The sequence below is a fragment of the Rutidosis leptorrhynchoides genome, chromosome 5 (genome assembly GCF_046630445.1).
Source record: "Rutidosis leptorrhynchoides isolate AG116_Rl617_1_P2 chromosome 5, CSIRO_AGI_Rlap_v1, whole genome shotgun sequence".
NCBI classification, from domain to species: Eukaryota; Viridiplantae; Streptophyta; class Magnoliopsida; order Asterales; family Asteraceae; genus Rutidosis; species Rutidosis leptorrhynchoides.
In genome coordinates, this window is record NC_092337.1 from 433,443,453 (window position 1) to 433,456,906 (window position 13,454).

Genomic DNA, 13,454 nt, shown 5'->3' on the forward strand with positions numbered 1-13,454 from the left:
ATCCATATGAATGATTTTTATCTCTATGCAGTTTACGAAATGCCTGATATGAGAATGATGTTTATGAAATAAGAAATCTTGTGGTCTATTATATTATTGAAAAATGATTATTTATGATAAATCAATGAACTCACCAACCTTTTGGTTGACACTTGAAAGCATGTTTATTCTCAGGTATGAAAGAAATCTCCCGCTGTGTATTTGCTTATATTAGAGAAATTACTTGGAGTCATTCATGACATATTTCAAAAGACGTTGCATTCGAGTCGTCGAGTTCATCAAGATTATCATTAAGTCAATTATAGTTGGATATATATTATGAAATGGTATGCATGCCGTCAACTCTCGATGAAATGAAAGTTTGTCTTTTAAAAACGAATGTAATGTTTGTAAAATGTATTATATAGAGGTCAAATACCTCGCGATGTAATCAACTATTGTGAATCGTTTGTAATGTATATGAACGGGTCCTTTCATATAAAAAGATATCAAGTTACAAACTTGAATCTTCATGAAATGAACTTTAAAGTCCCAATACTTGAACATAAAGAGGATCTTAAAGCATTTGATCCTTAAATTTGTTACAAGTTTCATGTAGAATCAAAAGCTACAAAGCTTTGATCCTTGTTCTTGCTTCTTTATCATAAAAGTGATCGAAGGTTGCAAGATAACATGAGGATTAAAGTTATAAAAACCAAAATCCAAAAATAAAGAATGATGATGATGTGCTACGGTTTTGAAGAAGAAAAAGAAGAGAAAAAGAATTAAAACCTCCAAGTTCTTCAAGAAAAGTTGAGAGAAAAGTAGAGATAAATTTAAGAGAATAAGAGTGTGTGTTTTTGAAATGAAAATGAGTGAGTTAAAATGAAATGGTGGTGTTGGGTGGTGCCTTGTAGGCCGACGGTTGCAAGGGTGGGGTGGGGGGACCATTTGCTTGCTATTGGATGGTGGTACATGGTGGTGGTTGTACATGTTGGGTGGCATGGCATAAGGTGTTAAAACATGTAAGGAAATGGTACACTAGCATACTTAATCTTGTCTAATCTACTAATGAACTTTGTCTTATGCTTCATGGGCTAATTTAGTCCATTAACTAGTCCATTTAGTGAGCCCATTGAGTTAAGTAGGTTGGGCCTTTAATTAACTAGGTCCATTAAGGTATTAGGTCCATTAAAACTAACTAGTAAGCATTAGTAACCACTAAGCATAATTAAGGAACCATAAAGCTAGGTAATTGTCATAAATAAATAACAATTGTGTTTACGTAGTCATAATATTCCAATTATGACTAAAGTTTAACATGTACCAAGTACGTAACTCGTTTTAAATGGTAAGTGACAATAACGGTCGTAAATGCATTCAAGGATCATGTTAAGCACTTAATATCACGTTGTAAGGCATTAACAAAAATAGTTAACATAATTAATGACCCCAGAATATAATCTATCACAGTACGCACAAATACGCAGTTTCGTGAAAGAAATAAATATAATTAAAAGTCGAAAAAGTCGGGTCGTTACACATGCCCTTTGGTTTAACCAATGCCCCTGTCACATTTTGTACTTTGATGAACAAATTATTCCACCCGTTCCTTGACAAGTTTGTCGTGGTGTACTTAGATGACATAGTCGTATATAGCGACACCATGGAAGATCATGTGAGGCACTTGAAACAAGTTTTCCAAGTACTAAGGGATAATGAGTTGTATGTGAAACTAGAGAAATGCTCATTTGGATTAAAAGAGGTGGAATTTCTTGGACATCGATGGGGCTAAGGTCAAGGCAATTCAAGAGTGGGAGGCACCAATGAAGGTGACTAATTTACGATCTTTCCTTGGTTTAGTAAACTACTATCGTCATTTTATCAAGGGATACTCGGCGAAAGCGGCTCCATTGACAGAATTGTTAAAGAAGAACAAAGCTTGGTTGTGGGATGAGAAATGTCAAGCAGCATTCGAAGAGTTGAAAGGAGCGGTCATGGAAAAACCGGTGTTGAGACTTTCGGATGTGACCATTCCGTTCGAGTTACACACAGACGCATCGAACTTTGCTATTGGAGGAGTTCTAATGCAAGAGGGTCACCCGATCGCGTTCAAAAGCCGGAAACTTAATGAGGCAAAAAGGAAGTACACTGTACAGGAGAAAGAGATGACGGCGGTGGTTCATTGTTTGAGGACATGGAGGCATTATCTTTTGGGATCAAGGTTCGGGATCAAGACGGATAATGTCGCAACGAGTTATTTCCAAACCCAAAAGAAGTTGAGTCCCAAATAAGCTCGTCGGCAAGACTTCCTAGCCGAATTTGACTATGTGTTGGAGTATAAGCCTGGGAAAGCTAATGTGATAGCTGATGCCTTAAGTCGTAAGGCGGAGTTTGCGGCGATCACTAAACCACAATTCTTCCTTTAAGACCGTATAAAGGAGAGATTAGAGCATGACCCTATAGCCAAGAACCTTGTTGCAATGGCTCGAGAAGGAAAAACACGAAGGTTTTGGCTCAAGGGAGATCTATTATTCACCAAAGGAGACCGGTTATATGTGCCTAAGTGGGGTGATCTTAGACGGACAATCTTGAAAGAGTGTCATGATTCAAAGTGGGCCGGTCATCCAGGTATCAAGAGGACGTTGGCATACTATTGGCCAAGGATGGAAGATGACGTAGATACGTACGTGCGAACATGCCTAATATGCCAGCAAGACAAGATAGAGCAACGCCAACCAGGAGGACTATTACAACCGCTACCTACGCCGAAAGGACCATGGGAGAGTGTTTCCATGGACTTCATCACTTGCTTACCAAAGTCGGAAGGGTGTGGGAGTATTATAGTCGTGGTGAACTGGTTCTCCAAGTATGGAACCTTTATAGCCGCATCATCCGAAGTTACTGCGGATGAGACCGCAAAACTATTTTTCAAGAATGTGGTAAAGTATTGGGGGATACCGCATGTGATAGTAAGTGATCGAGATCCGAGGTTCACGGGGCGTTTTTGGACGAAGTTGTTCAAGATCATGGGGACAGACTTGAATTTCTCCCCGAGTTTTCATCCCCAAACGGATGGACAGACGGAAAGGGTGAACGCACTATTGGAGCTCTATCTTCGACACTATGTAAGTTCAAATCAACATGATTGGGCTAAGCTTCTTGATATTGCTCAGTTCTCTTATAACACGCAAAGGAGTGAGTCCACGGGGAAGAGTCCTTTTGAGTTGGTGACATGACGCCAACCTTTGACCCCGAATGCTTTGGCCGCTTCATATGATGGAAGTAGCCCAGCCGCTTATAGAATGATGAAGGAGTGGCACGAACAATCCGACTTGGCACGAGCATCACTAGATAAGGCGGCCAAGAAAATGAAGAAATGGGCGGATGAGAAAAGACGACATGTTGAGTTCAAAGTTGGGGACCAAGTGATGGTGAAGCTTTTACCTCAACAATTCAAAACATTTAGTAAGGTGCACAAAGGATTGATCCGGAGATATGAAGGCCCATTCCTGGTGATTGGACGTGTTGGGAATGTATCTTATCGAGTTCAACTACCGCCCAAATTAAAGATTCATCCAGTCTTCCACGTAAGTTTTCTTAAAACCTTATCATGGAGACGACGAAAACCCAGAATGAGGAGTTTCCAAACTTGCACCAATGGCAGTTGCGACTTCGTTTGATCGTGAGGTGGAAGATATATTGTTGCATCGAACGGTACGAAGACGAGGTGTGCCGAGCTATAGAGAATATATAGTTAAGTGGCGTAACTTACCCGATAGTGAAGCAAGCTGGGAGGCCGAAGACTTATTGTGTCAGTTCACAGAAAAAATCAAGAAGTATCACGAGGATCACACGACGAGGACATCGCGAGCTTAGGTGGGGGAGAATGTCACAATCCAACAATTTTATGGCCCAACCCACTAAGATTATGGCCCAATTAAGAATTTACAACCCAAATCATGGAAGGCCCAAGAAGTATATGGAAGGTATCTAGAATCTCTCATTGATTTTTCCATGGAATGGTGTGGAAAGTCTATAGATATTTCTAGAGTCATGAATGTTCTATAGTAGATTAATCATAACCATTGATTTAATGTAATCTTAGCCATCCATTTTGAGGTAGGAGTAGTATAAATAGGGGTGGCCTCATTTGGCACACCACACCTCAAATCTCAAATATTCTCTCTTGAAAAACATTCTCAAGCAATATAAGTATTTTCTTCAATTCCACTTGTTCTATAATATTTTCTCTTTTGGTTACTTGAATCATTATAAGGTCTGAGTAAGGCTGACTTAGTAGAGACTAAGTGTCGCACGTGAGCTTATTGAGATAAGTCCGTGACAATCAGCTAATAATCTACGGAGTAATTATTATGTACGGAGTATCTATAATTATCTATTAAATCTTTAAAATAATAATGTCATAAATAAACAATTTCTAAGCATAAAAATAATTCAAAATAAAAACAAAATTTTTTAAAACATCTTTGATAATGTCATTATTTTATATTAATTTAATTAAAAAATAATATAAAATCTTTTATAAGAGAAAATAATAATCTTTCCTAAATGGTATACTCTTCTACAGAACACCCAATGAACACATTTATAAATTTTAAAGCATATTGTACAACCTTTATATAATAATTGTATTTTAATTTTCTAAAAAACAATCAAAAGGCATTTATCATTACTAATAATTATTATCAAAAATATAAATACTCAATTTTGAACAAACTTTATTATTATTTATCTTTATTATAATAATTATAGTTATAATAATTATATTATTAATATTCAAACATGAATTCTTTTTAAGAGATTAATTACGTTACATATGTATGCGAAAATAATGTCTCTATATATTTGTAAAAACAACAACAAGTTTCTTAGTCGAACGAGTCATTAAAATAAATGACTTTAGCATCTACATTCACTTAATACCTAAAACATGTCATTTAATTGATTCGTTTAAACAAATCCGTAATTTTACGAGTCATTTTACTAGTAATAAATTTATACTCCGTAATACTGAACTGGGTGGGACCACGAGCTTTGGTGACTTCCTAAAATTTCCTTCTTTTCATACCTTAAATAATAACAAGTGTGGGCTTCATATTAATTCGACTAACGATTTAGCCATTAAAAAAAATGAACTCTTGATATGTAAAATGGGCTTCATTTTTTTTTTTTTTTTGGGGAAGATATAGTTCATTCAAAAAAAAGAAGCCCAACCTTAGGTGGGTTTCTTTCACAATATACACAAAAAAAATTACACAAATGAAATAAATCAATTGCACAGAGAAAAAACTTGAACTGTGATTGGTGTATTTCATCAACTACTCTAGTGTGTGAATTTTGAGTGAGTACTAGTAGCATTGCTTAAACGGAACACATAGATTGCACTTTATCTCAAATAGTCAATTAGTCAAATGTCTTATGTCTACCATCGAAATAAATATGAATTTCGACTTATTGAGTATGTTTTCAATTTTCATGCTTGGGCAGATATATGCTGTTATGCTTTAAATATGATCCGTGAGATGTGATTATATATACTTACATTCGCTTTAAAGAAGAATATAACTAAAAATAAATAAATCAAACAAAAAGTATACTCTAAACAAATTTGAATATTTTAGCTATGCTTTTTCTTTTATTTAAGACGTCAAAATAAATAAAAATATTATATTATTGTCCAAGTTTCAAAATTATTATTTTTTAATTTTCAATAGGGTCAATCACCAAAATACCCATTTTTTTGGCATTTTCTGAGCTGGAACCCCCTTTTTTTTTTTTGAGAATTTGCCCGCGCAAGGCGCAAGTATCTTTAGACCTTGCGACCTTGCGGCTTGCGCCTTTGCGTGTAAACGCAAGGCGCAAGGATAAGGGCTTGCGTCCTTGCGCCTTGCGCCTTATCAGAATGGATTTTTCCTGATTTCTGGATAAGATTTTTTTGGATTCTTTGTACCTTTACGGATAAGATTATGTACCTGTCTATTTAATGAGGCTAGAACTCCAGATTAATAATTTTATTTTACTTCATTTTCAAAAAGATCAAGTCATTAGAGCATCGTTAAGGTACCAACTTTTATCTATTTTTTCACTAATTTGTGTCTTAATGAGCTGTAGTAATGATGAAGCATTTGTTGTTCATGTATGTTGTGGAGGTAATTTTGAATTTGTTAACAACATACCTATGTATCTGCCTCTTGACTGTTTTAGAACCAGATTAAAACTACCACTTGCTCCACAAAAACCAATAAATCGAAGAGTATTGTTAAGGAAAATTCTCAAAAAAATTGAATTGCCACCTAATGCACCTGTTTCGCTAAGATATATTGATAATAATCATATTTTTGATATTACTGATGATCATGAAGATTTTTTTGAGTTTTTAAAACACGCTGTCACAAACGAGCCTATTGATATTTATGTTGTCGACAAAGTTAGAATGCTTCAACCCGGACAAAATTCACAAACACACCAGCCCCAACAAAATCCACAAACACACCATCTCCAACAAAACCTCCGGATTCTCGAGTCTCAACCAAACAAACAAACTCACCATCTGCAAAAAGAACAGGATGAAATACACAATTCCGAACCAAACCTCGAAACACACTATTCGGAAGAAAAACAGGCTGAAATACCACCTCCAAACACAGAAGAATTTGACTTCTTCAACCATGGCGCCGAGAACGTGTGTAAAATAAAAAAAATAGAGAACCCGTTTATACCTGTTGTTGGGTCTAGTGAATCGGATGAAGCAAGTGACGAGGAAGATGAAGATGAAGAAGATGAAGAAAAACAAGATGTATTCTGGAATATGCCAACTCTACACAGTCAGCAAGATGAAGAAAACCCAGAATTTACGACCCCAATTCCAACCACGTATCAGGTATCTGATTTGGTCAAAGTTCGTCAAACGTTTTCGAACAAGGAAGAATTCCTAAACCAGCTATTTACAAAATGCCTTGAAGAAAACTTTCAAATAAAGCCTGTAAAGTCAGACAAATCTCGGTACACCGCTAAATGTGTGTTGCCAAATTGTGAGTGGAAATGTAGTGCATACAAAATAAGACACACTGAAAACTTTATGGTTAAAAAGTTGCATGACGTACACACTTGCTCACGCACACAAATTATGGGAAACAATAAACATGCTACTAAAAAGGTGTTGGGTAGTATTCTTATGGATTCGTTCAAGGCTGCTAATCGAGAGTATAAACCAAAAGATATACGTGATGATGTAGCTAATCGGTTTAGAGTGAGTGTATCATACAATCAAGCATGGAGGGCCAAGTGTCAAGCAATAGAGATGTTACGTGGCAGTAGTGATGACTCCTTTAGAATGCTTCCCATTTACCTTCATAACCTTAAGATCCACAACCCGGGGACCATCACCAATTTGGTTACCGATAAAGAAAATAAATTTGTGATGTGTTACATGTCCATTGGAGTAGTTGTAAGTAAATATATTTTAGCAAAAGCCACCTTTTAATATGTACACCATACGCAAAGGCGCAAGGGTCACCTTGCGCCAACTAATACGCAATGACGCAATAAAAACCTTGCGCCTTGCGTATGGTGTATGAGGTCTTTATTAATAATATTTGATTTACTGTGAAAATTTCATGCAGATTCGATCATTTGTGCAACATGTCCGCCCGATAATCATCGTCGATGCTGCACATTTAAAGGGTGGGTACCTGGGTACTAATTTAGTTGCTGTTGCGATGGATGGCAAAAATGGAATTTTGCCATTGGCTTATGGAATTGGTGAAGGCGAGACAAACAGTGTTTGGTCATGGTTTTTTGGTAACCTAAGAGATCATTTAATGAGTTATGGTATGGTTGATCGTATGTCAGAGATTACTTTTATTTCTGATCGTGCTGCTTCAATAGCACACGGCATTGCAAACGTGTTTCCGGAAGCGTTTCACGCTCATTGTGCACGTCATTTATTCATGAACATCAAAACTAAATCCAACAAGATGAAATTCTTCGAATGGCACTTTTGGAAAATGGTTAAGGCGTACCGTGCGTCGGATTTTCATGATCATCTGGATGTATTTCGAAGGAGATTGAAAGCGTCTTATAAAGTTCTATGTGAGGATGGTATCAATAGATGGTCCAGAAGTCAATCTACTCATATTAGGTATTCATACCTTACAAGCAATAGTGTAGAGTCTATAAACTCTCTATCAAGACATGCTCGTAAACTACCCGTTTGCATGTTGTTCGAATTTTTTCGTTGTTCAATACATGATTGGTATTTCAAACATCGCAACAAATCAGTTAGTCTTACTTCACCGGTTACTCCATATGTTGAACGTAAGCTAGCTAAGAGGACGGACAAATCAAGAAGATGGCGAGCATTTCCATCGACAAATGATCTAATAGAGGTACATGATGGACGAAAAAATGGGTTGGTTAATCTACAAGATAGAACTTGTTCATGTGGTCAATGGCAATTATCAGGCATACCCTGCGGTCATGTGATTGCATCAGCACGACACTTCGGAGTGGAGGATATTAGTTGTTATGTATCACATTGGTTCAGCACTCAAACATACATAAATACGTATTCCGAACACATTCTTCCTCTCCCCCATCGGTCTGAATGGTCGGATCCGGTTCCCGGGATTTTGCAACTTGTACACCCCCCAGTTCTAAAGAAAAGACAACCTGGACGTCCTAAAGGTAAAAAACGCATTCCTTCAAAAGGTGAAGAAACTTCAAAAAAAGTAAGAACTTGTAGTCGTTGCAAAGAACCAGGTCATTCTCGATCAACATGCCCAGCTGCTTATGACCGAACAGGTGAATCAACTTCTCAACGGGCAAGAAACACAACCTCGAAGGCGAAAGAGACAGTCGAACCATCTCAAGCTTATCAATCTCAGTTTTATCCAACGTACAATTTAGGTAGTAATTAGTTCCTAGAATACGTTTATTTTCAGGAACAAATTAAGGTGTGATGTCTTCCATTGTTGTAATATTTTTTAATTAGTATTTTATGATGTGGTTTCGTGTGTTACTTCATATGTTATAATATTGAATGCACAAGCTAGTGTTACAAGAATAATAAAAATTTTGTGGCGCAAGGTCGCAAGATGAACCTTGCGTATGTTTCAAAAATAGGCGCAAGGACGCAAGAAGAACCTTGCGCCTGCTTAATAAAAAGGCGCAAAGACGCAAGAATCACCTTGCGCCTGCTTCTAAATACGAGGCGCAAGGCCGCAAGAAGGACCTTGCGTCTACGGCTATTACGGGACGCAAGGTCGCAAGGTCTGATTACACACCTTTGCGCCTTCAAAAATACAGTTACGGACCTGTTCACAGTTTACAACATTTACAGTTTTATACACAAATTACATAATTAACTACAGTTTTCAAAATAAAACCTCAGTTACCAACTTTTGCTTTCTCTTTTGGTGGGGGTTCCTGGGTATCAAAGCGTGCACGAAAGAAGGTCTTGGCCATTCTCACTCTGTAGTCTTCTGCGGCCTTTTTAGGATCTCCAATGTTTGGGATTTCATCCCACCCAAAGATCACCCTCTCCATATGGATGCAGACCCAAACACCACAGTCCCCATTACTTCCACCTTGCACCGGCACGACTGGTGCTGCCTCGGTCATGAACTCGATGCTCTCCTTGTTTTCCAAGTAGTCAACAATCTGGGAGTCTTGCTTTTGGTTAAAGTAATCAATTGCTCTTAAGTATACAGGCAATTGATCTCCCAGATCTTTGGTGAGCTTGACAATTTCTTGATCAACATGACCGGGCAAACTATCGTACACCAATATCTTCTGTTCCTCCAAGTTCAACACAATCAGAATAAAGTGTTGAGCATCGTAAAAGTGAACGGGGATCAAAATCTGCAAAAAACATACACAATATTAGCTAAACTGTAATAGGCGCAAGGACGCAAGACCATACCTTGCGCCTGCAGAATGGAAGCAAGGACGCAAGACTAAAGGGCGCAAGGACGCAAGGACAACCTTGCGTCAACCAGAAACAACAGGCGCAAGGACGCAGGGACAACCTTGCGTCAAACCTAAAACACCAGGCGCAAAGACGCAAGTCACACCTTGCGCCTGTGCCAGAACACCTAAAAACACCAGGCGCAAAGACGCAAGACTGAACCTTGCGCCTGTGCCAGAACACCTCAAAACACCAGACGCAAAGACGCAAGGACAACCTTGCGTCCAACCTAAAACACCAGGCGCAAGAACGCAAGACTTAACCTTGCGCCTGTTCCAGAACACTTCAAAACCTAAAATTTGTATTGGGAATTAAAACATACCTTATCACAATAGGCCCAGGATGGATATAGCTCATCACTACCATCCCCTAATCCAATCAAATACATATAATCAGGTGGATTCTCCCCTGTGATTGCTACTTCTCCTCTTTTCTCCGCTTCTTTCCGTTTCTCTTCCTCCCTTTGTGTATCATCATAATAGGACTGAAACGCTGCAAGGCTAGAAAGGAAACCCAATGGCATGACAGTCCATCGAGAACTACACGCAAACGAGTCAGTCGGGATAATAGGAGTGGAATACTGGCTTGCTCGGGGGAGAACCCTCTGACGATATCTCAACATAAGTGTAGCCCATCCATCAATATGCTACAATTGTGATAAAACAAATAAGCATGAAACTTACTTAGTTTTCCAAGAATGGAAACAAATAAGCGAGCAACTTACTAAGTTTTCCAAGTATCCGGAATATCCAAGACCAAGTAACCTGATCCAAAACTCAGGTGTGAGGTATATAAAATTTTCGTTCTGAAAAATGAACATGCACCGCGTTTCTTGCTTACTATCCACCATACTCTTCGGATCTTTTGCAGGCCCAACGTGCTTTCTACCGTCTCTCCAAGCATTGGGTGGTGGTGGTAGTAGAGTTCCTTGATCATTCACTAGCCTGTCTACCATCGACCAAATTTCCTCGTCATTAACCCAATCCTTTTGCGACCGTTTACGCTTTTTCACAATCGGAGCAACAACATCTTCTTCAACAATAGGGTGGGGTTCTTCTTCAACAACACCCAGTTCTTCAGTATCGAGATTAACAACCTCCTCAGCCTCAGACACCCTCAGCCTTTTCACTTTGCGAGCAACATCATCTGACAGCTGTGAATTATAGAAAGTCAGGAAAAAAGGCGCAAGGGCGCAAGATAACCCTTGCGACACACGCAAGGACGCAAGGTATGACCTTGCGCCATTTATGTAACATAGGCGCAAGGTCGCAAGACCATACCTTGCGCCTGTTTGTCAAAACAAACGCAAGGACGCAAGACATGACCTTGCGCCTACTTTTAACAAACACAGCCTGTTTATTCTCGATAATTAATGACAAAACTGCAAGTTTAAGGTAAAAAAAATGTAATTAAAGATATACCTTCTCGATTGATTTTCTGTATCCCGGTGTTGTGAAAGGGGAGCTTAGTACACGCGTTGGTCGTCGATCTCTCATTCCACGTCTAATCCGTTGAGCTGATTTATCGTTTTCATTGTCTGAGAAGGATCGACCAAGTAACTCCTCATCTTGATTTTGCTCTTGTTCTGATATTCGTTTCTCTTGTTCAGATATACGTCTCTCGTGATCATTTATTTGCGTTCTACACTCTTGCAGCTCCTTCTCTTGCCTATCCATCCGTTTCACCAAAGACATGTATAATTCCTTTGCATCAGTAGATAAGTTTGATTGAGTCTGAGATTGAGACTGAGATTGAGATTGAGATTGAGACTGTTCTCCACCACCATGTTCCTCATTGACAGGTTCATCTTCAACAGGTTCTTCAACTTCCTCATCCACTTCCGTCCCATCAAAGTATTGGCAACTTTTTAACCACCATTGACATCCACTCTCAACATCAGTGGGATGCAGAGTACGAAAAGGTCGTTTATTCTTCGGACAATCATCCTGTACAACAGCAGCAAAAGTTAAATCCAAAGGCGCAAGGACGCAAGATAAATCTTGCGTCTTCATCACATCGAGGCGCAAGGACGCAAGACCAACCTTGCGCCTCGTAAATGATGACGCAAGACTACTCTTGCGTTGACCATAAGACGTTAGCTGAAGGCGCAAGGACCCAAGGACAAACCTTGCGTCCCGGAAACAAACACGCAAGCCGTGAACCTTGCGTGTTACGTCATCAGTAACCAAGCGCAAGGTTGGTCTTGCGTCCTTGCGCCTAATTACTGATGACGCAAGACTACTCTTGCGTTGGCGATATGACGTAAGGTGCAGGCGCAAGGTCGCAAGAACGAACCTTGCGCCTTGGTCACGCAAGGACGCAAGATATATCTTGCGCCCATCACAGAACCCATTTTATCCTAAATCCTTACTCTGTATTCTTCCAGCACCAACAAAACTTTTATGTTAAAAACAACACTTACCATAACGTTTAGTAGATGCAGGTAATCAGTGACTGAAAAAGTCTCAGCCGATGAACGTTTCCAAAATAAGGCCCTCGGTACTCCATTTTTGTCTGTCTTGTGGGCAAAACTTTTAATTGTTCGTCGATATGCCTCGAGAATCCAAATCTACAAAATTAGTTAAATAAATAAGGACGCATAAAAAAATAATATACGATTCAAATGTAGAGGTATTAACCAAATCTACCAAACTTGTTTATTTTTACCTTAAATGACCACATAAAACCGACCAAAGTATAACCCTTTCCCACCTCTAACTGACTTTCCCGAGCTTGAAATCCATCTTTAACTACGGGGTAAGTGGCATCCCAAATACGATTACCCCACGGGTAGTCATTCAATTTAGCAAAGTCTTCGACTAGCCATAGGTATTTTTTGCTCACCACATGAATCCCTTGCTTACCCATAAACGCTCTCTCCACAATCAAAATAATGGCTAGCCGCACGACATCATCATCACTAACCACAAAATCAGCACCATCATATAAAAGCTTTTGGATATCGGTAATTGTAATGTTTGAATTAACTTTACGATTTGGGAAACAACGTCGTCTAATCGGTGGTGTTTCTACATCATAACTTCTGGGAATGTAATGTGCCATGTCCGTGCGACGACTAAACTTAAACCCCGTGATGAGACAAAATTCCCGCCTACTAAATCTAATTTTGAAATTCGGACGGAAACTAAACCATATTTCCTCATCATCAGCAGGGTACTTTTCATCTATTCCTATCGGTCGCTCACTCTTTCTTTGGAGCATTGCATGTACAAGGCCCGGATCATTGCCGGTGTAAGAAAGATCTAGCCAAGGACCAAAACAAGTTCCCCTAAAAATTTTTTTGTTGATTCTCAGTCATTGATGCCTTTAGTTGAGGTATAACATTAAGCATATTCTTCATCGTCAACTTCGCCTCAACATATCCCTGAAACAGACAGTTTTTCAGAAGAAAAATACAGGCGCAAGGACGCAAGTCTCACCTTGCGTCTCGTGTATCACACAGGCGCAAGGACGCAAGACGTGC

At 38.9% G+C, this 13,454-nt stretch overlaps 2 protein-coding genes across 2 annotated transcripts; both read right to left on the reverse strand.

Annotated features, from left to right (window-relative positions):
- Positions 1-9,159: 9,159 nt before the first annotated feature.
- Positions 9,160-10,368, reverse strand: LOC139850722 (uncharacterized). The gene is made up of 2 exons (XM_071840277.1): positions 10,293-10,368; positions 9,160-9,864 (listed from the first exon to the last, which is right to left on the reverse strand). The coding sequence occupies exons 1-2, from the start codon at positions 10,356-10,358 to the stop codon at positions 9,391-9,393; spliced, it is 540 nt and encodes a 179-aa protein (XP_071696378.1). The 5' UTR covers positions 10,359-10,368; the 3' UTR covers positions 9,160-9,390.
- A 1,011-nt stretch (positions 10,369-11,379) lies between these two features.
- On the reverse strand, positions 11,380-13,192 carry LOC139850073 (uncharacterized). The gene is made up of 3 exons (XM_071839668.1): positions 12,638-13,192; positions 12,393-12,539; positions 11,380-11,916 (listed from the first exon to the last, which is right to left on the reverse strand). Exons 1-3 carry the CDS (start codon positions 13,190-13,192, stop codon positions 11,380-11,382), a joined length of 1,239 nt encoding a protein of 412 aa, XP_071695769.1.
- Between the last annotated feature and the right edge of the window lie 262 nt (positions 13,193-13,454).